Source organism: Pseudorasbora parva, chromosome 3 (assembly GCF_024679245.1).
Source record: "Pseudorasbora parva isolate DD20220531a chromosome 3, ASM2467924v1, whole genome shotgun sequence".
Lineage (NCBI taxonomy): Eukaryota > Metazoa > Chordata > Actinopteri > Cypriniformes > Gobionidae > Pseudorasbora > Pseudorasbora parva.
The window spans coordinates 7,940,090-7,967,509 of record NC_090174.1 but is presented as its reverse complement, the minus strand read 5'-3'; the positions used below and the strand labels follow the sequence as shown (position 1 = coordinate 7,967,509).

The 27,420-nt window shown below is 36.3% G+C and overlaps 1 protein-coding gene across 1 annotated transcript in view; it reads right to left on the bottom strand.

Moving 5' to 3' along the window:
- kntc1 (kinetochore associated 1) overlaps nt 1-27,420 on the bottom strand; it is a 70,771-nt gene that overhangs the window by 19,390 nt on the left and 23,961 nt on the right. The window contains exons 21-43 of the mRNA XM_067437722.1: nt 27,222-27,341; nt 26,661-26,804; nt 23,656-23,751; nt 19,137-19,240; nt 18,196-18,298; nt 17,902-18,036; nt 14,979-15,098; nt 14,708-14,780; nt 13,753-13,820; nt 13,314-13,642; nt 10,818-10,990; nt 10,594-10,691; nt 8,941-9,082; nt 7,777-7,833; nt 7,222-7,385; nt 6,342-6,446; nt 6,126-6,254; nt 5,639-5,755; nt 5,365-5,474; nt 3,488-3,719; nt 3,146-3,235; nt 2,857-3,025; nt 2,645-2,703 (exon numbers count right to left, since the gene is read on the bottom strand). Of these exons, the coding sequence (XP_067293823.1) occupies nt 2,645-2,703; nt 2,857-3,025; nt 3,146-3,235; nt 3,488-3,719; nt 5,365-5,474; nt 5,639-5,755; nt 6,126-6,254; nt 6,342-6,446; nt 7,222-7,385; nt 7,777-7,833; nt 8,941-9,082; nt 10,594-10,691; nt 10,818-10,990; nt 13,314-13,642; nt 13,753-13,820; nt 14,708-14,780; nt 14,979-15,098; nt 17,902-18,036; nt 18,196-18,298; nt 19,137-19,240; nt 23,656-23,751; nt 26,661-26,804; nt 27,222-27,341 (2,937 nt within the window). The remainder of the gene's footprint in view (nt 1-2,644; nt 2,704-2,856; nt 3,026-3,145; nt 3,236-3,487; nt 3,720-5,364; nt 5,475-5,638; nt 5,756-6,125; nt 6,255-6,341; nt 6,447-7,221; nt 7,386-7,776; nt 7,834-8,940; nt 9,083-10,593; nt 10,692-10,817; nt 10,991-13,313; nt 13,643-13,752; nt 13,821-14,707; nt 14,781-14,978; nt 15,099-17,901; nt 18,037-18,195; nt 18,299-19,136; nt 19,241-23,655; nt 23,752-26,660; nt 26,805-27,221; nt 27,342-27,420) is intronic.

The following is a 27,420-nucleotide window of genomic DNA, read 5'->3' as shown; positions in this document are numbered from 1 at the left end:
GTATATATTTGATCGTTCAAGAGTAACGTTAGGCTAATAATTAATAATTATTATTAGAAATAACACATTCAATACACTCGCGCGAGCGCTGACCGGCAGCAAACAAACGCCATCGGAGTTCGGAGTTTACATCACTGTTATTAACCATTTTAGTGCAATCGGGTATATTATAGCCTACTTTTATTTGGTCATTAAGCAAGATGGTGAGAAAGATTCGCCTTCGCGTTCACGATCGCGGAACTGCAAGAACCGTCAGACTCAGCTGAAGAATAAAATCCGTTTTATGCGTCTGTGGAGTACGATCAGAAAGAGGCTCGTGCCAATAACACGAAAGCTGATTGGCTGCAATATAAGTGGCATGCTTGCCTAATTTGTAGTTGTAATAGAGCGAACAATAGTTGGTCTAGTGAAAGAAAGAACTACAGACACCACGCAACAAACACACACACACACACACGTGCGCGCGTGCTGCGGAAGCGAGAGCATTTCAATGAGGTAGCGTTACATTGATGTAGGAAAATTAAGACCTGTTTAACATTATTTAAGACCTAGAACGCAATGCTTCCGCGAATTTAAGACTTTTTAAGGCCTTATATTTTGATTTTGAAATTTAAGACTTTTTAAGACTCCGCGGGGACCCTGTTCTCCTCTTACAGAGCTCGTAAACGTCTTTATCAAACAAACACAATGATTTATTTCTCATCCACCTGCAATTGATTGGACTATTATTTTTGTATTACATAGCCCGCACGATTGTTTGATATAAGTGCGAACCGCGCGCACACATACAAGTGCACGCGTGCCCCTCAAATGTCATGTCAAGAGAGAGAGAATATCTAAACAAGAAAGGAATATTATGAAATTCATCTGCCTTTGAATCAGAAGGTTAAGCTTTGCAAGCCCTTATACGTGTCTGAGTCCAGCGTGCTAAAGCTAAGGTATGTTCTGCTAGACACGTACACATAAGCACAATGATCTATAACAATGCAATACTATTACATATTAAAAAAAAAACACTTTTTACTCCTTTATTCCTCCTGTCGGATCCAATATAGAAGAAACAGCGTTGTGTTTTAATCTCAATACGTCTATAAATCCAGCGCCACCTGAGACGTTTTCAGCTCTGAAACTTACAGGACATTCTTATATTACCATGACCTTTTATATATTAAAATCTCCAGGGAAAGTTGATTTCTCAGTTCATCACCCCTTTAAAAGGGCTACTTTTTACTCCTACTTTGCATAGTATTTATGAGAGGTACTTTTCAGTACTCTTTCCACCACTGCTGGCGAGTATGTTAGACGTGGCATTGTTACGTCACTTTGGCTTTACGGACTAACCAGGGATGTGTGTGAGTTAAAGAAGAGAGTATGGGAATGCTCTGGCGGTGTGAATGAATCCCAGAACAGTTGCGGAATGACTTGGTGGGCAGGGGGGAGTGGTGTGGCGAAAAAATTACTTTTATTAACAACAGTAAATGTGCAAAAACCTAAAATTGTAATATTCTGCTCTCATTAAACGTTCTTCCATTTTCCAGTTCTTCTTATTAAATGCTCTACTATTGTTCTTCTATAGTATCACACAGAACTGACCGACAGCTTCAGTGATAATAAAAGGGTTGCTCTTTACTTGATTTCTGTGTAATTCAGTCACAATTTTAAGGAAAAGTTTTTGTTTTTCATAAGACTTTGACTTCCTACTTTTTTCTATATTTCAAGTGGAGATTACTAACAAGTCAATAAGTGCTGCTCTGCCACCATCTGCTGGTCATATTGGTAATTTGTCATAATCATAGTGGTCTTTTTTTCACTGCTTGTTTCCCACAAAGTGGACTACATCTTTAAACTTTTAATTTTACAAATCATCACATATAAAATATTGAAATTGGATAATACTTAGAGTTTTTAAGTGCTGGAAAAAGTGCTTAAATTTCACTCTCAATAGACTGTACAAAGGATGAATAATGACAATATTAAAAAAACATTCCACTATTTCTGCCACAATACCTTATGGTGTTACTACATTAAATCAATGGTGAATGTTGGTGATTTGTGGACTGAAACCCCTGAACTTTTTTCACGGCACAGTGTATCTCCTGTTTTCCACGTCAGCGCTGTTTGATCTGATTTCTGTGGTTTATAACAGAATTCTGCGCAGAATGCTTCCACTAGATCTTGCAATAATGATGTTATTAATTCTGTGGCAAATTAAAATGCTTTCTCACTGGATCTTGCAGCTCTGTATAGTAACAGGTGTCAAGTGATGGAGATCGGCCCGTGTATGAGCTCGTGCTGCGCTGTCTATTATTGCTCTTAGCTGATAACGGTCCACGCACTGATGGAGTTCACTGCATTCATTCACTGGGAACTGAGGTGCGGAGCTAATCGTGTGAGCGAAGCTTGCACATCTCTATACGCAATGCAAGCAGACAGTCTTTTGTGATTTAATAAGGACACAAAGCCTTATCGCGCTTTCGATTCGAGTTAGTTTGACAGCAATGGCGCAAAGCATGAAATTAAAGACCTTTTATGTTATTTTAAGAAGTTTAAATATATTTTCGGGCAGAGTGCCAAAATAAATCAATTTATGGGAAACACTGAATAAAAAGGACAGTGATCTTAGCTCCTTCAACATGTATGTTACCTTCAGCAATTTACAGATGAAGAGCAGCGTGGGTAAAGTGTCCTCACTAAGTTCAGGAGCTGTGGGCACACATAAAGAAAAAAAGAGGAAACCGTAAAATTAAAACATAAAATAAATGAGTAATTTAGGACAAATTAAAAACACAACAAGGTAAATCTGGAAGGCTATGATAAAATGAATAAATTTCCAAAAGCCAACACACTAATACACACAGACAATTTTCCAGAAGGCGTGGTTGGTCTGGAATAGCAGATGAAAAGGCAGCCGGGTGTTAGCTAAAGCAGTGGGTTCAAGGCCGTTCTCCAAAAGATATGAGCTCTCCAGGTCAGTGGGGGGAGAGATTCTTCTGTGTGACTTTAAATGCTGGAGTAACCCAACCATCTAAACAATAAATCATAAAGATGTTACAATGAAACTTTGTTTCTTTCCTTTGAAAAGCTATCTGGTTTTTTTTTTTCATCTTATTTGGTAATTTGAAAACCATCATGGTATTTCACTGACCTGACTGAGGGGTAGAAGGTTTGTGCCCTCATCAGCCATCTGAATAGTTTTGAGGACTCTCTCTATCCACTCATAGTTGTAAGGATTTAGCTGTAAAGATTGCATTCATATTAGTACTAAATATTCACCATTAGATTAATATCTACTATAACACATCAAAATAACATTTGAGTAATCAAATGTCACTTAGTGGCACAAATTCAAAAATTATACATTACTCAATGCCTTATTTCAGTGTCTTGTAACACAAAAAAATGTTACAAACATCTTATGAAATATTTTCCATGGACAATCGGAGTAAAAACCCTAGGACTAGGCTATCAGAGGTGAAGTATACAAGACCTTGGTCAAGGCTGTGTTGAGACTGATTACAAGGTCTTTGGTTGAGCCGAGCTGAGGAACAATCTGTAGAGCTCTTTCTAGTCTGTCGTCGTATCGTAGCTGTGACTCAGCGCCTCGCAGTGTTCCTTTGGCATCACCTTCTTCGATCTCCATCTCAAACCATCTATCTTCCTGCAGTAGTAGTGTGGTTATGTATAGATTGATTGCAGAATCGCTGTCCAATCCAAATGTGCTACAGAACAAAAATTAAAAAAATTAAAATAGCATTACACTTGTCCGTTACTTTGACTGGATTATGAAGTTGTCATGCTTTGTTTTCATCCATCAGTAAAATATTGTTCAAATACAGTAATGCTCTGGTAATGCGAAAAAGAAAAGAGACACTGTGGCCCTGTGAACCGGTCATTCAATTGAAACAGTATCTCATTTAATGTTCCACTGAACTACAACTGGAAACTCGTTTCTCTCCAGACATCCTCACTCATGTCTATCCTCCGGTCTTTTGCCACTAGGGATGAAATGGTTAGCGGTTTCACAAACCACAGTAAACATTTCAAATGATTACTATTATCGGTTCACATTCTATTTATCATTAAAATTATGTTTGATCACCATGGTTAGTAAAACTGTCATGTGCCGTGCCCATTATTATATTCATTGTGCTTTATTTGCCTGTGTTTTAGCACATTGTTACGAGAGTAAGTCACACATTCTGTGCCGCAAGGTCGAGCTCACTTGTGCATTTTCATCCTTTTGTGCTGTTTTGTTGTTGTTGTATAAATCTATTAATGTTTGGTTTGGTTAAGTGAATTAACCTGCTTCTATAGTGCTGCTTTAGTTTACTGGTTTTCATTCTCTTCAGCTCAAACAAGGGTTGCTCATTTCGGTTAATTTTCCTGACCGACAACCGATGCTCATTAATTGATTATTAATGGTTAACTGATAAGATTATAATATTGAATTGGCATTAAATAAAAATATGATTGACGAGTGTCTGTGACCCGTTAAAAAGATTTTTTTCACAGGTTTATTTTGCTGTGCAAACAGCAGAACAGCTCAACAACAGAACCTGGATTCACATTATCAAATGTTCACCCACATGCAGCGTATCTGACAATAGAGAAAAACTGAATAAAATCATAAATAAAAAGCATAAAATAAATAGGCCTACACTAAATAATTTCCAGATTAAAATGACAAAACGAAAATAGCCTACACTGAATCTGTTTGAAGCTTTGAACAACCGTAATAGTTTTTTGTCCAATAAAAATAGCAGGCCTATCTCAATCCCCACCTTGACTGGTTTTTATTTTGTAAAAATTAACATGTCTGCATTATGCGGCTTAGTCCACACTACGAAAAGTATTAAACAAGGCTTCATATGGAACTGATGCCTGGGGAATACAGAGATAATGCCTCGCTAGAGCGGCCAGCCTTTCATTATCTTTCCACCAGTTAAGAGCTTGTACTACTGCTGCTCTTAATACCGCGTAGCATATTTTGCAAGTAACTTTGTTGCTCTTTCTGTCGAAATGGTACCACACAGTAGGCTTCTTTCCCATTAATTAATTTTGCAAAATATATGTGTAGGCACGTGTGGTTGCAACTGTCGACATGCTCTGTGAGTTAACAAATACAGCATATTTTTCATTAACAATGCAGCAAACAAAAGCATAAAAAATAATAAACTGTTTAACTGATTATTGTGAGTATTAATCAGTCAAAATTCTTACTATCAGTTAACGGTTAAACGGTCAATGCGAGGTCTCCTAGCTCAAACAGTAATGTCCAACATTAATGAGAATCATAATCCTTTTTAACCATTTCCTTTTTACAACCCATTAAAAATAAAGCAAAATATGGAGTAGCTGACTTGCCTGCAATAATGCAGTATGATGTCAGGAGTGATGTTTTTGTTTTTTACAAGTGTAGGAATCAAGTTTCTCTTCGTCTCTGCACACTGTCTAAATACAGACTGGATGGAAACCTGAGAACAAATGTCAAAGTACACAGTGTAAGTGTTTTCACACAGTTCTGGCCATATTGTGTTTAAAATAGATTATTAGATGACTTGACACATTCCCAAAAAATACATGCTTTTGTCTTGAATGAGCTAAATTTTGAAATGCTTTGCACAAGTTCAGCACTGACCCCAAGTTTACCAAGCTGAATGCCCCACTCTGCATCGGTGATGACAGACAGGAACTTTCCTCTCTCTTCTTCATCCTTATACAAAAAACTTAGATGGGCGCCCACCATAGCAACAACCTACAGAGGAAAAATTAATACATTTTATAATAATAATAATAATAATATTCAATTATATTTTTACATTTTCTGAAGAAAATTTGTGTGATGCCTGGTCACGCAAATGTTGCAAACAATATTGAAAATTTTTTGTGAAGATGTAGTGTAGCTTAATTTAATTACTAATGATCAAACATCATGAAAAGAGGAATTCAAAAACAGTTTGGAGTGGACTGTGAAGGGTTACTCTTCTGAAACATGTTTGAGGAACATTTTTGATTGAGAAGATGCTAAAGATTAAGTTTACCCTTGAGAGCATCATATATATTTATACCTAGCAAGCACAGCTAATAAATGAAAGCTTGTGTCACAAACTATATTTCAGCCTGACCTTAATCTTGTCGTAATTTTGCCAGGCACTGCTGATCATCTTCCACAGAATATCCACGACCGCTGCCTTGGACAAAATGGTACAAAGTCCGATGGCCAAATCAGAGTCGACCACTCTCCAGTTGAGCACCTGAAACATGACTCCCTTACAGTTAACAAATTGACTGAACTACATAATATCATAGAAAGAATATAATCATGCAGTGTTTTTGCACACCTTCTGTAGCAAGGAGACCACAACCACTGTGACAGACGAGATAACAGTTTTCTCTATTCTGTCAAGAGTCTGTTTGTCTCTGGCCATGCGGTTGTTAGACTGAAGCTGGAAATGAGAAATACACCACCATCATCATACTCCTCCTCATCATCACCACCATCATTATTAAAAAATACATTTATATTATTATTAAAAGCCATATTATGCCCTTTTAAAAAGACTTGATTTTGAAGTCTATTAAAATTAAGTTAAGTTTTCCTGCTTAATGTAAAAAACAAACAAACAACAAAACATATATTTTACATTATTGCAGCACCTCTCTTCCTAGTCTGTTAGTAAACCAGTTTAGATTAAACTAGATTTTATTGGTCATGTCAATTCACAGTATTGATCGCCTACACCAAACACTGATCCCTAAACCTACCCATAACTGTAACCGTATGAAGTTAGCTGCAGGGCGGCTAACTTAAACATTTCTGTTGAAGTGGTTTGGGGAAAGAAAAAAATTCAATCATGCAATGCTGTTTAGTTTCTCTATAAAGCACAGTGTGCTCTGATTGGTCAGCTGGACCACTGCGTGTTTCGTAAAAGTCAGGCCCCTTTCCAAGACCGTCAGTTTCCGCACACTACTAACGCAACTTTTTGCATATGACTCAGGTGGAATTTTTTTAATAAGGCATATAGTGATGTGTTTGTTTCCAGAAGAAACCTCGAGACCCCAATCAAGCCATTTCTGGGACTGATATAGATATTTGGAGTGGTCTTTGAGCTTTGCAAATTTACAGACCTTTTTTGTGTTCAAACAGCAACACTACAGACTAAAGCAAATGTAAAAAAGCATAATAGTTCATTTTTAACAACAATTTTACAGTATTCTCACCCTTTTGCTTAGCGAGATGTCCATGTTGTTAGAAACAAAGTGCAGTAATATACTGCCATAAGACTCCATCAGAAGTCGCAGAGCCAGTTCAAGCTGACTGCACTCCTGAAGCATTTGCAGCATAGAGGCCATGGGATTGAGCAAAGGCCCAACCAAATCAGAGCCTGTAAAAATGAGGACATTTCATTTCAATCTACCTTTCACAACACAGAAATTCAAAACTATACTACTTTGCTTTTTAAATATAATAAATCAGTTTACTTTATATCCTGTGTATGTATGTAGTGAGATTTCACACTTTCTTTTTAACACATGCCCCTTTTTCATTGGCACCCTAAAAATCAAAAAATTATTTATTCTGCCCTAAAAATAGTAGCTCACAGGCGAGCGGCTGGTCAGATCGGGGGAAAAAATGTGGGACTGCCTCTTTGTGGGCTCACCCATTGCAGATTAATAGGGGACCACTGGAATGAACAAAGACCAGCAGGTGAAGAGGTAGGTCCATGCAAACAGTCTCACTATATACTACTCACAGCAAAAATAAGATGTTCTTACCTTCTTTGAGAGCACAGTATGACAGACAGGAACAGCCAAAAGGATAAAGCCTCGATTCTAGAATAAAGGAAACCATTTATGTGTACAAGCACAATAAGGCAAGATATATGACACAGAGGTATGAATCTTCGCTGTCCTCACATATTTAATTTGTTTACAATTCAAAGAGTAACAATTCAATTTCAAAATTAATCTTAAAGGGATAGTTCATCCAAAAATTTAAATTGTGTAATCATTACTCATTTAATCATTTACTCACCCTACAGTTGTTCCTAATCTGTATGAATTTCTTTCTTCTGCTGAACACAAAGGAAGATATTTGGAAGAATGTTAGTAACCAAGTTGATCTCAGCATCCATTGATTACCATAGTATTTTTTTCCTCAATATGGTAGTCAATGGCTGCCTAGATCTGCTTGGTTACAAACATTCTTCCAAATATATTCCTTTGTACTCAGCAGAACAAAGAAATGAATACCGGTTTGGAACAACATGAGCCGAGCGTGACTAAATGATGACAGAATTTATATTTTTGGGTGAACTATCCCTTTAAGGAGGCAATAAACACTAACACAACTGAGAACTGCTAACATAAAGTTTCATTTCAGTATAATACAATTTACACAAGCTGGGATTAAGAAATAATGAAAGATTTTTTTTTCTCCCAGCAGAATGTGGTTAAGTGCTCACAGAAGAGATGAGTTTTAATTTCTGGCTCTTGAATATTTTCAGTGATTTAGCTATCTAGATAGAGTAATGAAGTTTATTCCACCAGCAAGGTACAGTGAATGAAAACGTTCTGGGAAGTGATATTGTGTCTCACTGTGATGGTACCAAGATTGTATTTTTATACAATTTGATTATAAAAAAAGCATTTATAAAACAAATAGTATTATATTGAACTAACTAGATATCAAAAAAGTAAAATATAAAATGTATATAAGTAATATATTTGTAAAAAAAAAAAAAATGATATAATATACTATAATAATAAATACCTATTTTAACATAGAACAAAGATGCACTCTTCTTCAAATTGTTAAAAAGCCTTTATTTAACTGGCTATTTCATAACAGAAAAATTAAAAGAAAAACAACCCACCCCCTTATCATTCATATCAAAGCACTAGTTTGTATGCATTCCACCAATAACAGCACACTCTTACCTGACAGTGGCAACAAATTTCTGGTGATTTTATACTGAAGAGGAAGAACTGAAACTGGATCTAGCACAATGCCATCCTCATTAAAGACATCCTGAAAATGGGATTCAGTGTATGTGTCCTCTTCACCACTCATTGTAGATTCCTAAAAAAAATAAAATTGTGTGTGTGTATATATATATATATATATATATATATATATATATATATATATATATATATATATATATATATATATATATATATACACACACACACACACACACACACATATATATACAGTGGAGTGGGTATTATTAAAAGTCTACATATCCCTGTTAAAATGGCAGCTTTTGAGATGTAAAAAGTGAATGTTGCACCACGCAGGAACGAACTCGCAACCTTCAACAGACTCCACCCAACAGTCTCACAAAATTCAGAATCCAGAATTGATAGCTACAGCCAGTACAGTCAATACGGAATAAAAATTGTCAAAATTCTCTATCATTTGGATTATTATTTAAATTTGAGAATTTCTCATGAACTCAAAGAGGCCAAAATACTTTTTCATTTCTTTTAGAAATACACATACACTGATAAAAGTATTGGGACACATCTCTCAATTATTGAAATCAGGTTTTCAATGTCATATTGCCACATCACGTATTTATAAAATGAAACACCTAGCCATGTAGTCTGCATTTACACACATTTGTAAAAAATATGGGTCGTAAGAACTGTAATAGGATACCACCTTTGCAATTTGTCAGTTCATGAAAATTCATCCTTGCTAGACATTTCACGGTCAACCGTAAGTGGTATTCTTAGAAAGTTTAGGAACTCTGGAGCACTGGAAACATATTCTCTGTGATGAAGTGATGAATCCCGCTTCTCTGTTTGACAGATGCCAGGAGAACATTACCTGTCTGATTGCACTGCTGCAACTGTTAAGTTTGGTGGAGGAGAGATGATGGTATAGGGCTGTTTTTCAGGGGTTGGACTAGTGAAGGGAAATCTTATTAATTCAGTATTCCAAGACATTTGGACAATGCTATGCTTCCAACTTTATGGGAATAGTTGGAAAAAGGCCTTTTTCTATTCCAGTATGACTGTGTCCCAGTGCAAAAAGCAAGGTCAGTAAAGATGGATGAGTCTTAACTGGCCTGACCAGAACCCTGACCTCAACCCCATTGGGCACCTTTGGGATGAATTGGAATGGAGATTATGAGCCAGGCCTTCTTGTCCAACATCAGTGTGTGACCTAAAAAATGCTTAACTAAATGAATGGGCAAAAATTCCCACAGAAACACTTCAAAATCATATGGAAAGCCTTCCCAGAACAGTGGAAACTAATTTAGCTGCAAAGGGTGGACCAACTCTATACTAATGTCTACGTATTTAGAATGTGATGTCATAACAGTCCCTTTTGGTGTAATGGTCAGGTGTCCCAATAATTGTGTCCATATAATGTATATACAGTAACACTACATACCAATATTCTTTAAGTGTAAGAAAAAACAAAACAAAGTGGCTTGAATATCACTGCAGCTGAAGACAGCATTTTTAAACTGAAGTTATGTCACTGATGACAGCTTGGTTGAACATATTTTGGGGTGCTGATCGGTCAACACTCACGTATGTGTGCATACATGTACAAACCATGTTTAGCAAGTGTACCTTAGGCAAAAATCCGAAATCTTCAATCTGACATTGTCTGTACACATCTGCAGCACTTCTGGTGCTTTTACACAGCTCTAAACAGTCAAGCAAAAGGTCTGTGAAAGGGAAAATACATACGTTGGTGTAGAGGACAAATGAGCGATGTATAAAAAATGAAGCTAACTGATTAAGAACTCAAGTGATATTCACTTTAAGAAAATATAGTGAAAGTGTTTCAGTACCACTGTGGCAGACTGTAATGGCTTGACAGGCCAGCCCATGGATGACAGCAGGGAGGTTAACCTTTTCAGGCAGAACCATGGGGACATTTTCCTCCAGCATCTGGCAGAGGCGCTGTGCGGTGCTGAACAAAACTTGTCCTGTGTTGCAGTTGGTGTGATGCTGGTATAGCTCACTATATGAGGTGAAATGAGAGATATGAGAGAATATATTAGACGTTAAACAGATAGTTCACCAAAAAATAAAACAACTCTGTCATCATTTAATCACCCTCATATTATTTCAAAGACTTTTGTTCCTCCTAACAATAATAATTTAAAAATTTCTCATTAAATTGTCCATTTGCCAAAATGTGCTTTTTCAAGAGAGAAAGTTAGTACCACTGAATCATTCTTCTGTTATTAGTATAAAGCTGCTTTGAAACCATCTGTTTTGTATAAACTGAAGCACTACATAAATAAAGGAGACTTGATTTGACTTTGAAAAAATCTGCAGTTTCCAAACATAATTTCGTGAATATCGTAAATTATATCATGCCCTTCACAATATTGCCAAAAGTATTGGGACACCCCTCCAAACCATTGATTTCAGGTGTTCCAGTCACTTCCATGGCCAAAGGTACATAAAACAAGCATTAAGCATGCAGATGCTTTAACAAACATTTGTGAAAGAATAAGCTGCTCTCAGGAGCTCAGTGAATTCAAGCATGTTACTGTGATAGGTTTCCACCTGTGCAATTTAAGACACACAACTTCCTCACAACTAAATATTTCACAGTCAACTGTTAGTGACATTATAACAAAGGTGAAAGCAACTGGGAACAACAGCAACTCAGCCACGAAGTGGTAGGCCACATAAAACCACAGAGCAGGGTCAGCACATGCTGAAGTACACAGTGTGCAGAAGAAGGCAACTTTCTATGCAGTCAATAGCTGCAGACCTCCAAACTGCATGTGGCCTTCAGATTAGCTAAAGAACAGTGTGTATAGAGCTTCATGAAATGGGTTTCCATGGCCGAGCAGCTGCATCCAAGTCTTACATCCCCAAGTGAAATACAAAGCTTCGGATGCAGTGGTTTAAAGCACGCCACCACTGGACTTCAGAGCAGTGGAGACGTGTTCTCTTAAGTTACGAATCACACTTCTCTGTCTGGCAATGCAATGGATGAGTCTGGGTTTTGCCAGGAGTACGGTACTTGTCTGACTGCATTGTGTAACTTGTAAAGTTTGGTGGAGGGGGGATTATGGTCTGGGGCTGTTTTTCAGAGGCTGGGCTTGGCCCCTTAGTTCTAGTGAAAGAAGCTCTTAATGTTTCAGTCTATGGTGTAAACATAGATGACGTCATGGGTTTTTCTATAAAAGAAAGAACGTAGCCTTCGTTTGTATGTAGGCCAAGGCAATTTATATATTTATAATACTTACTAAAATATAATTCATATTACTTTATTACTTTTGTATTAGTTGTTTGAAGAGTAAAACAAATTTTTTGAGTCGGCCCTAAATTGACAGGGTCGGTCGGGTGACGGCAAACAAGAATATTTTTAAGGATGGCCTGAATGTAACATTTTATTTTTGTAGGTTATTTAACCTTTTTAAATACATATGTAGCTTAACTGATGCTGTCTTTATTGTCACATAATTTTAAAATTAGTTGAGAGCATTTTGGATTCAACTGACTTTATTTTCCTCATGTGATATAAACCCATAAAAGATAAGATGGTATTAAATATTAATAAATTGTATTTATATATATTTTTTTACTAATGTCATGATTGTGATTTTCATGTGTAAGAATACACATATTTCATGTGTAGCCATAGGTTATCTGGCCATTGAATTAAAAATACTCACGGTTTTATGATAATTTTATTTATTTAGATCCATAAGTACCACATTATTTGTGTATTTTACTTTCATTTTGTCAGCATTGGAAACTCTAACAGCCTTCCTTCATTTGACAGACAACCAAAACTTTAAGTTGTAGACTATACATAATAAATTATTTTTTTAAATGTTTTTATTAATATAATTATTTTTTAGTGTCACTTCATTTTATGTCATGCGCTTTGTTATATAGACTATTTGGAAACACTTTAGTATGGGGGAACTCATTCACTATTAACGGTGACTTTTGCCTCAATAAATTCCTAATTTACTGCATGTTAATAGTTAGTAAGGTAGTTTTTGTAGCGTTTAAGTTTAGGTATTGGGTAAGATTAAGGGAATACGTACAAAATATTTCAATATATAATTAAATATACATTAATATAATAGCGAGAATTGAACCCTAAAATAAGTGCTAACGGCTATTTAGATCAATTGCTCAATCACTACTCAAAAAAACAGGTGTAGTTGCATTATTTTCTACTTAACTGTGGATTGAAAATAATGCTTGATAACACGCCTATCATCTTTAAAATATGAAAAACAGCTGCCTATTGCAAATGTATACACTTTTTCACAACATTTAGATCCTTCAATTTCCACCCACTCCTTTACCTTAGGATCTGTAGGGCCTTCTCCACATCTCCAGCATCCAGAGCTCTCAGCGCCAGGTCAGCCCAAAGTTCCTGCTCCGTCTTTTGCAGCTGCCTGGCCAACCTGTGTAGCCCAGCTTCAGTAGAGAGTGTTTTCGTTTTACCATCAGGATCATTGGCTACTGCAGCAGTACCATTCAGATGACTACTTGAAACCTTGTCAGGGTGTTGTTTTCCTGAACGCCGCCATGCTCGTGCATTCTCGTATGCGGTTATGAGCTGCTGGTTGAACTTATGTCTCACTACAGGATCCTCATATTCTTCTGGTGTTAAGAAGATGTCAAAGTCTTCCTAAAGTCAAAACATTTTAAGATAAGCATACCCATTTGTTGCAGAACCTTGAGATGTTTGTTCAATATGGCATTAAATGCCTCAAAATCCATTATGAACAAATAAAAGACCTGTAGATGAGACATGGCTGTGAACATGTTCAGACTGTTCTCACATTTAGTCTTCTTGAATGCATCATCTACAAGAAGAAAGGACAGGAAGCTTTAACTGTCTAAAACAATCAATTTAGTCCATGACATTTTTTTTTTATTTTTTTTGATTAAATGCTCGTTCTGTCAGTCAATTAAAATGCAGATTATGACTTTATATACACACTTCTCTTCCAGTCTAAATGAGTTTAGGTTGTCCGGGGATCCTTTTTGTTTTATTATATTTATTGCATATGTCTTTCTTTCATTTTATTCCATTAGAAAGACTTGATATTTATTATTATGCCTATGTCTTATTGTATACATCATATAGTGACAGTATTTTATTTATTTTTTAAATTTGTGATAGGAGGTAAACAAAATTAAAAATGCCAACAATGCCTTTAACAAGCCTCTTATGCATTCACTGAGAAAAAGAAAAAAAACATATGAATCTATAAGAAACCACATCGGACCAGTTATTTTAAACTCTAGACTGAAGTTACACAGTGAGAATGGAGCAAAAACATGGTTTAATCTCACAAGTTCCCACAGCTGAAAGTTATTTTAAATAGAACATGATCAGACTTGCAATGGGTTTCTAGACTGCAACAAGGCCAATTTCAAAATTATTATTATTTTTTTTTTTTGTTTAAAATATTTAATGAAAATTATTTTACAAAAAATTAACATTTAAGGCTTTATAACTATTTTTCTTTATGACTGTAATTCTGAGTCGTAATACAACAAACTACCAACTGTCTATCAAATGAGACCACAATTATGCTTCTAGTCCAAGGGCTTCATAAACTATATTTTCATTTGGGTATTTCATTTGTGGAGTCTGGGTTAATTATTTTGGGGGATAAACTATCCCTTTAAAACCTCATTATTATGCACAGTGCTAATATACTTTAAGAATTGGTTGTGCACTCACCTGTCTGAATACTCTGCAGGTACTTTAAAGCTTCAACCATAATCTGTGATATTAGCATTTGTAATTTCTTCTGCTATTGAAAGAAAAGACATTTGATTCAGAATATCTATATGCTTTCTTATATGGATGAACATGTCCAAACATGTCAAGCAATAACAATGCGATGTTATAATGCATGCTTCCATTGAAAAATGGGCAATTCAAGACTATAGTCTTCAAGCAAAATAGAATTTCTTATTTTTCACCACATTTCTCTCACACAAATTCTGACCTCTTCCGAAATGTGTTGCTTGTCTTGAAGTTCAAGTCTCGCCCAACAGGCCATGCGCTCAATCACAAATTCTGCCTCAGAATGGGGCAGATTCTTCAGCAGCGCAATGCACTTCTCCCTCTGTAAATACAATATATTGAATATGAATTTGTTGGAGATTGCAGTGGTATGCATTAGAGGTTTTTATTGGTCCACTTTGAAAATCCGAGGTCTGACCTGAGACCAGAGCAGGTTCAGGTCCAAAACTTTGAAAAGTGCCTCAGACATGGGTCGGGTCTGATATTAGTTGAAATTTGACATAAATTGTCCTACTAATTTGAAAAATTCTGGAGCACATTTACAGGCAAAATGAAAATATATCACATAAATAGCTAAACTATTTTAATTTATTATTGGATTTTTTTTTAAGTACATTAGGTTTTTAAATAGCTTATTTACTTAATAATTGTGGAATCATATATATTCTAAACATTAAAGTATATGCAAGATACATTTTATTTTGTAACCTGAAACACCAATTATAACCAGGAAAAATATGTGCAGCATAATCCAGGATTTAAATAACAAAAAAAAAAAAAAAACTACAATACACTAAGGGCGTTTTCACACCTGAAAGTCCACACTAGGGATGGCTCGATATCACAATTTTGGCTTCGGTACGGTACCACAATCTAATACCGAAGTACCGATATTAAATCGATACCACAAGGTCTGATATTAGCGCAGGTATATTGCATGCGAATGAGAACAATTATGCAAGTTTTGAGTTTATAAAGTGGGAAATTACCACAAATGTTTATTAGTAAATTAATCAGCAAAGCTTATCACATCAAATCAGTCATTTGAAAACTTTCTTGTGAGAAATAATTTCAGCAAAAATCTCTCAAAATTAGCAAATTGCTTCTGGTTTCAAAAGACATCGCACTACACTAAAGCAATCTGCATAATCCTATTCAACATTTCACGCTCGTCTCGGGATGGAGAACGGAAATCATTTGAACACGTTTTTCAAATTTTAATATAAAATTTAATATAGGCCTGTGTATGTGTATCACTTTAGTTGTGGGTCTAATTCTCACTATTGACTTTTGCCTCAAACTTTTAATTACTGTTCAGGTATAGGTTAAGATGTAGAATATGGTCACTCATAACAAGGCATTATGTGCATAGACGATTATGTGCTATATGAGTTCGTGACAGCTGCCGATGCCACCGGAAGTGGCGCCACAATAAACGGCTAATATAGTGACATACAAGCAAATAATTAACTGTGTTTTGCGCCCGTGCGAATTACTATTGCCATTTAACAGCTGACAAACAGCGACAATCTCCGAGAAAGACCGTGGCAACCATTATATATTCTGGCAATACAGGCATCTGCCAGAAGAAGTCCGTGACCGCTGCCACAAACTCTGGCATCTGCCAGAAGAAGTCCGTGGCAGCTGCCGATGCCACCGGAAGTGGCGCCACAAACTCTGGCATCTGCCAGATGAAGTCCATGGCAGCTGCCGATGCCACCGGAAGTGGCGCTGCGACCTGCCGCTGCCAGAGGGAGCGCCAGGCCCTGCTGCACACACACGCCTGTCACTTAGTCACGCTCGCACATTACACATTAAGTTTCCTTAAACAGTCAAATACACAGAATTATGTACAAATGTCCGTCTTTAGTGAGTATTCACATAAACACAGTCGGCGGTGTCTAACGCGAATGTAAACAGTGCAATAGTACGCGTGCAAATATTATGAGATCTAAATGTCATTGGTTGAAACGAAAGCTGGAGATTGTGATATTCGATCTTATGTTAGGCTATGTGTGTGCGTTGATCAGTGTTAAAAATAAATAAATGTCTAAATGAGATGGTTTGAATGATTCACTGACCTGTCGATCTCTTCAGAAGTATTAGTCAGGATAGTGACAGATGCTTCTTGGCTAGGTCTGATGGTTCTTCATCAGTTTTATAAGCAAAGTCATTACAAATGTCACTTCTACTCCTCTCTTTATTAATTCGTTTTGGGCATCTTGAGTGAGATTCAACTGCTTTATCCATTTTGTCCGTCTATGTTGTTGTCACATTTGCCGGTTGTTTCGGGTCAGTTTGGGTAGCGCGCTGCCATCTAGCGGTGAACTTCGGAAAAGCAGCATATACCGAAATGTGCCAAATCATGATATCGTACCGTTTTAAATAAAATATATACCGGTATTTTTCCAGTACCGGTATACCGCGCATCCCTAGTCCACACCAAGGTCCGAACCAAAGTTTGTGTTTGGATATTTGGCTCGTTTTGGTTTAGTTTCAGTGTGAGAATATTGAAGAACAATGGTAATCTATATTTAATAATAACATTAGCATATTATTAAATATCATAACATTTAAATTTTCCCTATACTTTTTTGCACATTACTGTTGTTAATAAAAGTTAATTTGATCTGCATATCAATTAATAAACCTTTGATATGTATACTGTATATTGCAAAAAATATGGTGGCCATTTATACTGTGGAATGGTGTGGGTTATTCACATGCTGAAAGTTTTGCACCCCAGGTAGGCACTCTACCAAGCCGCAAATATTTTACCTAAACAAAATAAAGTTAAAACTTGTTTTAAACAATTTCTTTGTCATGCAGATTGATTTTAAGTAGGAGGAAAAAAAAAAAATCGATTAAAATCGTAAATCGAATTTTTTGGCAAAAAATCTGGGATTTTTTTTTGTGGCCATATCGCCCAGCCCTAGTTCGTACCAAACTGAAAAGTCAGAAAATCCAGACCAAACAAGGTAGGTGTGAAAGCACCCTAAAACTCTTATTTTTTTAGCTCCTCACTCAAAAATATGAGGGAGACAAAATATGCACTCTTAGAACCATCTAAAACATACTGATACAAACACCATAAAGTAAACATTGTCAATTCTGTAGAATAATACCTTATTACACTGTATAAGCTGGATGCAGTGAATATGGTGGATCTCTGCTGGGTTTAGTTTGTAGGCATCAATTAATTTCAGTGAGTCCTCGAGAGAGGTGGGCAGGTCCTGCTTCAGAATGTGCCTCACAAGCATCTAAACAAAGAAAAAAACAGTCATTAATCAGGCACTTCCATGAACAGAGAGGCTGATAAAAAGGTCAAAACCTTTACATCTTTAAGAAACTAAAGAATAGTCAACTTGTTAAATTAACACAGGTAATAGGACAATTTAATTTAATGAAGATAAACTTACCATGATATCACGAGTGTTAGAGAGGGCTAAGGTGCGGATGCCATAGCATCTGAGAAGCTTTTTTATTTCCATCAGTCTGTAACCCTCTCTCAGCAACTGCTGTCTGAGGGTATGAAAATACAAATAGTGCTAACTGTATTTGAGGTACACTTCTGCAGCTTTATGTTGCATACAGAAATATCTGATCCAGTTGTTAAGTCTGATGACATGGACCGCTTGCAGATCCAAATGCTCTATTAGATCCCAAAAGATCTCCATACTGAAATCTCAGTAAGCGTTTCATCTTTTCTGAATCTTTAAAATCCCTGAGACTGTACTGTAAGTACTGTACTGTACTGTTTAAAAACTAAGCTAAAAGATGTGCTATAAATTAATAGGGCTCATAAACGACTATTTACATCGACAGTTATAGACCAACCAAAGAAAATTGCACCTTTCTCAGGGTGTGCACCATGCAGAGTGATTGTAGTCTGATTAATATGTACATTCTGGATGGAATAAAGTTACAATTGCATCCCTCAGGTCTTCCTAAAAATCAGACTATTATGATATCAGTCACACTAAACTTTACATTACAATTTTAAAAAGTCAAATTAGTACTTGTCCAACTGAAATCAAACATTTAAAGTGCATGTAAATGTACTTAGTGAAAATTGTAAAATCCTATTCTGATGTTTCTGGTTAACACCCCCTACGTAATAATACATAATTCAAAATGTCAAAAAAATATGTGCTTCTATTTTGAAAAAGTAAAATGCATATAAGTTTAAATATTGTAAACTCTGCGTGCTGTTACAATGTGCCAACAGGGTTAACATTGAAGTCTCACTCTACAGTGAGCTCAGTGCATCATTTACAAGTAAAATAAAAGAGCATACATAGGTCAAAATAAAATAAAAAATAAAAATAAGAAAAAATCTTTGTTTTACCACACCACTCACTTTGGATGTTCCTTCTCCAAGTGCTGCTGGACAAGTTTCTCAATGGTGTCACTCCAGGGCACCACGGCCTTGTACATTATTTCAATCACAGCATCCATCACCTTCTAAAAACATGTTAAAAGACAATCTTTTGCTAACATAATCTACTATAGTTAAAAACAGTGGGTTAAAGTAAATTTGACAGTAGACGTTCACATTGACAGTATTTACCCAACTCAACTTTGCTGCATCCCCACCAGCAATCTCTAGTTCTCATGTGCCAGCTCTCATTGAAAATTACTGAATTACTAAAAATTCTAGTTGCTTATGAATACTTAAAATAGACAAAAAGTGTGTTGTAATGAGATATACACACATAACTTTTCGTCAGAATGAGTAATTATATTTGAAAGCTATTGTTTTAAAGGGCTAGTTCACCCAAAAATGAAAATGTCATATTTATCTGCTTACCCCTAGTGCATCCAACATGTACAGTGAGGAAAATAAGTATTTGAACACCCGGCTATTTTTCAAGTTCTCCCACTTAGAAATCATAGAGGGGTCTGAAATTGTCATTGTAGGTGCAAGTCCACTGTGGGAGACATAATAAAAATAAAAAAAGATTCCAGAAATCACAATGTATGATTGTTTAACTATATATTTGTATGATACAGCTGCAGATAAGTATTTGAACACCTGAGAAAATCAATGTTAATATTTGGTACAGTAGCCTTTGCGTGCAATTACAGAGGTCAAAGGTTTCCTGTAGTATTTCACCAGGTTTGCACACACTGCAGGAGGGATTTTGGCCCGCTCCTCCACACAGATCTTCTCTAGATCAGTCAGGTTTTTGGCCTGTCGCTGAGAAACATGGAGTTTGAGCTCCCTCCAAAGATTATCTTTTGGGTTTAGGTCTGGAGACTGGCTAGGCCAGTATATGCTTCTTACAGAGCCACTCCTTGGTTATCCTGGCTGTGTGCTTTCTATGCTTTCTATGCACATGGGACAGGGCGACTGCACATTAAGGAGAGGATGACCGGTGCCATGTATTGCGAGATTTTGGGGAACAACCTCCTTCCCTCAGAGCATTGAAGATGGGTCGAGGCTGGGACTTCCAAATGGTCATTGACAAACTTAAGACGGGCCTGGACATGGGCTGGTTTAAGCAAGGGAAACTTCTGTGCCATGCAGGATTTCAAACCATGACGTCTTAGTGTATTACCAACAGTAACGTTGGAAACGGTGGTCCTAGCTCTTTTCAGGTCATTGACCAGCTCATCCCCGGGCTGATTTCTCACCTTTCTAAGGGTCATTGAGACCCCCCGAGGTGAGATCTTGCATGGAGCCCCAGTCCGAGGGATGTTGACAGTCATGTTTAGCTTCTTCCATTTTCTAATGATTGCTCCAACAGTGGACCTTTTTTCCCCCCAAGCTGCTTGGCAATTTCCCCGTAGCCCTTTCCAGCCTTGTGGAGGTGTACAATTTTGTCTCTAGTGTCTTTGGACAGCTCTTTGGTCTTGGCCATGTTAGTAGTTGGATTCTTACTGATTGTATGGGGTGGACAGGTGAATTTATGCAGCTAACAACCTCAAACAAGTGGATCTAATTTAGGATAATAAATGGAGCGGAGGTGGACATTTTAAAGGCAGACTAACAGGTCTTTAAGGGTCAGAATTCTAGCTGATAGACAGGTGTTCAAATACGTATTTGCAGCTGTATCAATAAATACAAATAAATAGTTAAAAATCATATATTGTGATTTCTGGATTTTTTTGTTTGATTATGTCTCTCACAGTGGACATGCACCTACGATGACAATTTCAGACCCCTCCATGATTTCCATGTGTGGAGAACTTGCAAAATAACAGGGTGTTCAAATACTTATTTTCCTCACTGTAGGTGTCCTTGTTTCTTAAGTAGAAGACAAATAAAGATTTAAAGAAACTTCACACGTTGCCATATTAAAAAACACATACATACGAATCCATATTAAACCCTGTGGCTTGTGATGATATGTTGTCTTAAAACACGAAACGATTTATTTGTTCAGAAACAGTATTTGTTATTTTTTTACCTCATAGCAGATAAATATTATCTAGTGTTCCCATCCGTCAGTACTTCCGTCAAAGAAGGTCAAAGCCTGGCGCGATCATTGAAATGTGAACATAGATGCGTCATTCAACCGATAAGCACATGCCCTAATGAGGCATCTATTTGTCAGGGATGCAAATACATGTATGGTCAAAAAAGAGAGGTAATTGAAGCCCTCGCCCCATGGCAAATATCCAGATACTTACTTTGCCACCAACCCCTGCCATCCCCGGTCCACCCCTATAGGCACAGAGTAAAATTAAATTCTAGAAAATGTGTTGCAGTGGCAGATACCATAGACCAGTGGTCTTTGCTATTTTTTTAGGAGAGCCACACTGGTAGGACAAAATTAAAAGGAGAGCCACTTTTAGCAAAGTGTAAAAAGGTACATCCAATAGCATATCTGCTTATCAATCTGTCATCCCTGAACATACAATATGCACTGCAATACAAAAGGCAGAGAGATAGTGGAAATGCATACATAACACATTTTTTATGTAAACTTTCCTTTTTTCTGTGATTAATTGCGATTAATCACAATTAAAAACAAATGTTTATATGTTTTAATATATTTTATGATGCAATCATTTTACAGTAAATAAATTAATGTAGAAAAAACAAAGACACTATATTTGAAATATTTGTTCAATGGCATATTTTTATGAATATGAATGAAGGCCTGTATCAATGAAGCATATGTCTCTATGAAATATTTTCCCACCAATTTTAAATATTGATTATAGCCATTCAACATTACAGTGTAGCTGAAAGCTTTTTTAACATTCATTAGGCTTTAAACTTCAACATAAAAAAATAATCCTCTCATAAACTCATGTCATATTTACCTGTCCTTCCTGTCTCACAGGTAGAAAACAGGCTACAGAAATTGAACAAAGTTATCAAACAGTCTGCACTGCATAAATTATGAATTAAATACAGATTAATCTTTATTAAAGCTACAAAAGTTCTTTAGTCTAGACCAGTGAGTGATTAACAATAATGGCTGCTGTCACTTTAAGATCTGCCGCTGCAGAATTGACGCGTGGTTCACGCTAGCGCACATACTGCTGTTTTGGTGCACAGTGTTTTGATTTACTTAGATCCTATTTACAGTTTGGTGGAGGGAATCCAGAATTACTGTTGGTGAAATCTGAACGATTCACACAAGTCACCCAAACTGACGTGAAAAAAGCAGGAGTTCTACTCTTGAAAAAAGCGCACTGTTTGCATCCCTATATATTTATATATATACACACATTTACATTTAATCATTTAGCAGACACTTTTATCCAAAGCGACTTACAAAAAAGGGGAGAGCAATAGAAGCAGCGAAATAAACAAGGCCAACAACCTGTAAGAGCTGTAAGAAGTCTCAGTTAATTAAGTTTTCTTGCAGTGTTTTAAGACATCAATGTATCATCACGAGCCGCAGGGTTTAATATGGTTTCGTATGTATGTTTTTTACTCTCATATAAAAAATAAAAAAAAACATTGACATGCATTATACGGCAACGGCTGGAGTTAAAATTCTTTATTTCTGTTCTACTGAAGAAACAAAGACACCTACATGTTGGATGCAATGGGGGTAAGCAGATAAACATCAATTTTAATTTTGGGGTGAACTAACCCTTTAAACACTGAATAGGTCTAAACCGAAAAATATCTTAATTTATTTTCATAATTTATTTCTTAAAAAACATGATTCATTTTATTTCTATTAAAATAAACATAACCATCATATAAACCATAATATTATAATAAAATGTCACAATTAGCTTTGTCTTTATTTAGTGTGATAAAAAAAATGTGGTTACTCATGTAACCCCGGTCTCTGATAACATGAGTGAGGTATCTCAGTATGGGAATCGCCTCGGTGTGACTAATCCTGAAAGCACTAATAGCACAATGTCTGTCACTTGACAGGCCAATCACGAATCAAAACAGTGATGTGGGAGGCCCGCCTTTATAATATTTATCCACACACACGTGTGCAAGGCTTCTTTTCTTCTCCCTCCATCACCTGAAAGAACTAGCAGTCGCTATCATAGATAATAATTTGTTGTAACATATTCTATAGTTTAGGTCTAGCATAATAATATTCAGTGATAGTGAATAGGCCCGGTATCAAATACAAATTTGGCAACATACCTTGATGATGTGCCTAATAACGGTTAAGAACCATTCCCATAGTGAGATTAGAAAGAGAACTCTATAAGACTTTTCTCTGTCTGTCATTTCTTTGCCATTTTTTGTCTAATTGACTACATAATTCAAAAAATTTCTAGTTTAACACTCAATCGATTCTCTTTATACAACAGCAGTATTAATAGTATCGATAACACTACAGTACCCTACAATGAGTCTAGCATCACTAATTGTTAATATATGAATAATGATTTAAACCCACTGTAATATTGTGAAACATGTTACATGTATGAACAGATCTTACATTAGTGTCTGTCATGCAGTTTAGTACAGCCACGGCTTTGGCCTCCCATTCAGTGAAGAGAGATGTGATTTGAGAGCTGCAGCAGTCTAGCAGGTCCTAAAATTGAAACACATCAAAAGATAAACTGCTTGCATAATACATCAAAATTATTATAATAATTAAAACCTAGACTCTAGACCACAGATATCTGTACATTGTACACAAACATATTAGGGACTTGCTAAAAAATCTTTATAGAGGTTGACCGAGATTTCACAGATAACGATAAATAGGTAACTAGCAATGTTGGGAAGGATACTTTCAAAATGTATTTAGTTACAGAATGCATGCCCAAAAATGTATTTTGTAAGGTATTCCGTTACGTTACTTAATCGAAGTAACGTATTCTGTATACTTGGGTTACTTGCACATTGAATTGCATTTTATAATGTGGCCATCATCCTGTGTAGGCTACTAAACAGGCAGGTGTGCCGCTAAGGGGGAGAGTTAGGACAATTCTAACACACTTTTGGGGTCCCCAGAGATTGGTTTTATTAGTAGTAATATAGTATAAGAAGTAATGTATAAATGTAGACCAAACAATTGCAAATAAAAAAGCTATGGCTTACTTCTGCATTGACAGTAAAATTTCTGTGTACTTAGCCGCCAGTAATGGCTACCATACCTCTTGTAGCCATTAAAAAAAGGTATTTTGTTACATGTTTGTTTTAATATTATGTTTGTTTGTTTGTTTTTTATGAAAAGTTAACAGCATGAGGAAGATAATGGACACGTAATGTCGGAAGACCTGGAGTGAGTCAGAAATTATTTTGAATACTTAAGTTTTGTTTTGTAGAAAGCCTTTCTTTAAAGTTAATTTCGTTTGATATAAATTGTATCTTAATTTTAATCAATGGCCACGTTTAGATGCACACTTTTTTGTCATTCTGATTCAAATAATTCAGATTAAAAGATTCAGTGGACTGTTTACATGAGACGTTATCTAAACCAATCTGGGGTTTACATGTGCTGACTTAATCGCAATAATCACAGAGCAGTTGGTCTGCTGCAACAGAAATGTCGCCGCTGTCCTCTCCAGCAGCTGAATGTGTTCACAGATGCCATAGCAACTCTCAACGGCAACCAGGACTCATAAGGTTTTATAAAAGCTATTTATTTGTTGTAAAGTGTAATCATCTCAGAAAAAAATATATTCTTCTGTCGGGCACAGTTAAAGTAAAAAGTACCTGGGACAAACGCTGTCAAGATGAGTGGATGTAGCCAGGCTATGTCTGTGTCATTATGCCAACATTGTCTTCATAACTTAACTTCATAACAATAAAAAGTTTACCCCTCAAAAAAATGTAGACATGAGTTGAGTGTTTTACTGTGTGAGCGCGGCCAGTGGTAAAGGCGCGCACTGTGTATCATGTCATATAAGGACGCGCACTGAAAAGTAATCGGGTCAGGTTGTTTACATGGTTACATTATTTGTTTGATCGGTTCATGAAAAGGTTTATCTCACTCCTCTCAAACCGATTACAATTTCATTCAGTTTGGGCATTTTTATTCTGATTGAGGTGTTTATATGGAGCATTCTCATTCAGATTGGACTTTTAAACCGATTACAGTGCTCCATGTAAACGCACCTAATGTTAAATCAACCAATTTCCCGTATGTAATAAATAAGAAGCAAATATAGCAGACAATATATGGAGGCGTTGGAGCAATCACTCGCATGGCTCGTGAACTGGAGCGCATCTCATAAATGAACCAAAACTCAGCGTAAAGGCTATACTTGCCTCGTAGACACAAGAAATATGTCAATAAAAAATACTTGAAATGTATTTTAATAGAAACCATTAAAAACGACAAGAAATTGGCCAATCTCTGATTGTGTAATCTGTTTGAAATGTGCATTTCTCTCTGGGCACGTTCACTGCGGAGATGACGTTAAACTGGAAATATGTATTCCGTTAAACCGCTTATTGTGACTAATATAAATACATCTACTTGGTCTGGAATTGTATTTACATTTATGTGATTAATTTTGGCTGTTTAACATGTGAAAAATAATGCAGCATTCTTTTTACTTCCTGAGGCTTCGCTAATGTTTTTTCCTAGTTCTTGTGGATAGCCTTATTTAGCTATCTTTGTGCCGCTCCAGCTGGCTCTGTAAAGTACACCTTTCCATAGACTGACAGACATTTGCGTGCCCTTTGATCTGCAGTGTTGTCTCCATTCGTCATTTTTGTCAAGCAGCCAGATAGAAACTGTAACAGGCATCCTACAAATGGGTGTCGTGTCTTTCACCAAGGGTACGCGAGGAATGCCGTCAGTCAGCCATACTTTAGTAAGATGTGCTTCCTAGGGCTGGAGGACAGTGGTTCATAAACAGCAAAAGTATATAACGACAAGAAGTGGGGGACAATTATTAGCGTTGCCTTAGGAAGAAAAAAAAAGGAATGCTGGTTGTGTTCATTTAGCACTCATTTAAAATTATTCCCAGCCCTGGCAAAAAAAAAAAAAAAAACACTGATGGCAAGTCATGTTACATTTTATATGACAGTGATCAACATTATGTTTTTCCAGGTAATGTTCAACTGTTACACATGTAAAAAAAAAAAAAAAAAAAAAAATTGGTTAAGTGATTTATTCTTGTTGTTTATTTTTACATAATTTTAATTTGTATTAATTCTTATTCTTATTTTTTTTTTAATTACATTTTTATGATTTAATTATCAGATTTTGTTGAACTTTGTTCCTTCACGAATAGGATTCAGAATTTATGCACACAATACATGACCTTATATGACTACTACTTATTATAATATAGAGTGTTTTTACACTTGAGCGCTTTCTAGCGGCCTCGACACGGCCTTCTGCAAAGCATCACGTCTGACATTGGCTACAATGCTTAACGCAGCAAAAAAACATGTTAATATAAACCTTTGGTGCAACAAGAGTAGATCAAAAAAGAATGCTGTAAACAACAATTTGCCTAATAACTGAAAAATAAAGGTGACCTTGATATAATGTAAGAGGGTCTGGTCCAGGTCCAATCCGTTCTCAAGAGCATAAGGTGCAATGCTGCACTCAACGACCGCAGGAATCAGCTCAGGGGCCTGTACCTTATCCAGCATCAGAAAGGCCATACTGCGAGTGCTTCCCTGCCACAGAACACATACAAGAGATTTATTTCTGCATTAAGGTTAATCAATGCTTTGTGTCATGAATAATCAATAAAGGTAAATACAATTAAAGATAAATTAACCTAATTCAATGGGCCCACAAAAAAATAATAAAACAAAAACATTGTTTGTTGATTGGATGTTGAGATTTGGCTGTTGCACTCAAAAAAGGAGGCAGGTGAACGTCAGCTTGCAGGGCCAGGGTTTAAGTGGACTAAATTATTAGAGCCATCACCCATCACCAGAGACAAGTCTGTAATTTTCTTCCATTATTATTTTGGTTTTTATTTTGGTTATTTATTATTAGGTTTTTAATTTTAATTTTTATCTTTGACTCAATTGTCCAATACTTTTAGGGCCACTAATATATAAGAACATCTGAACTTTCATACTCACCCTTTCATAGTCGGACAGCGAAAGGTGGCAGTTATATTTGGTGTAGAGGTCACAAAGCTGTCGGAGGTTTGCCACTAGTGACCTCAGATTTTTCACTTCCTCTGCTCCACAGTTTTCAACCTGAAGAACAATGTCATTCTTATTTGAGGAAACCTGTATTGGTCTGGTCAGTACTACTTTCCAGGAATTTGGACCTCAA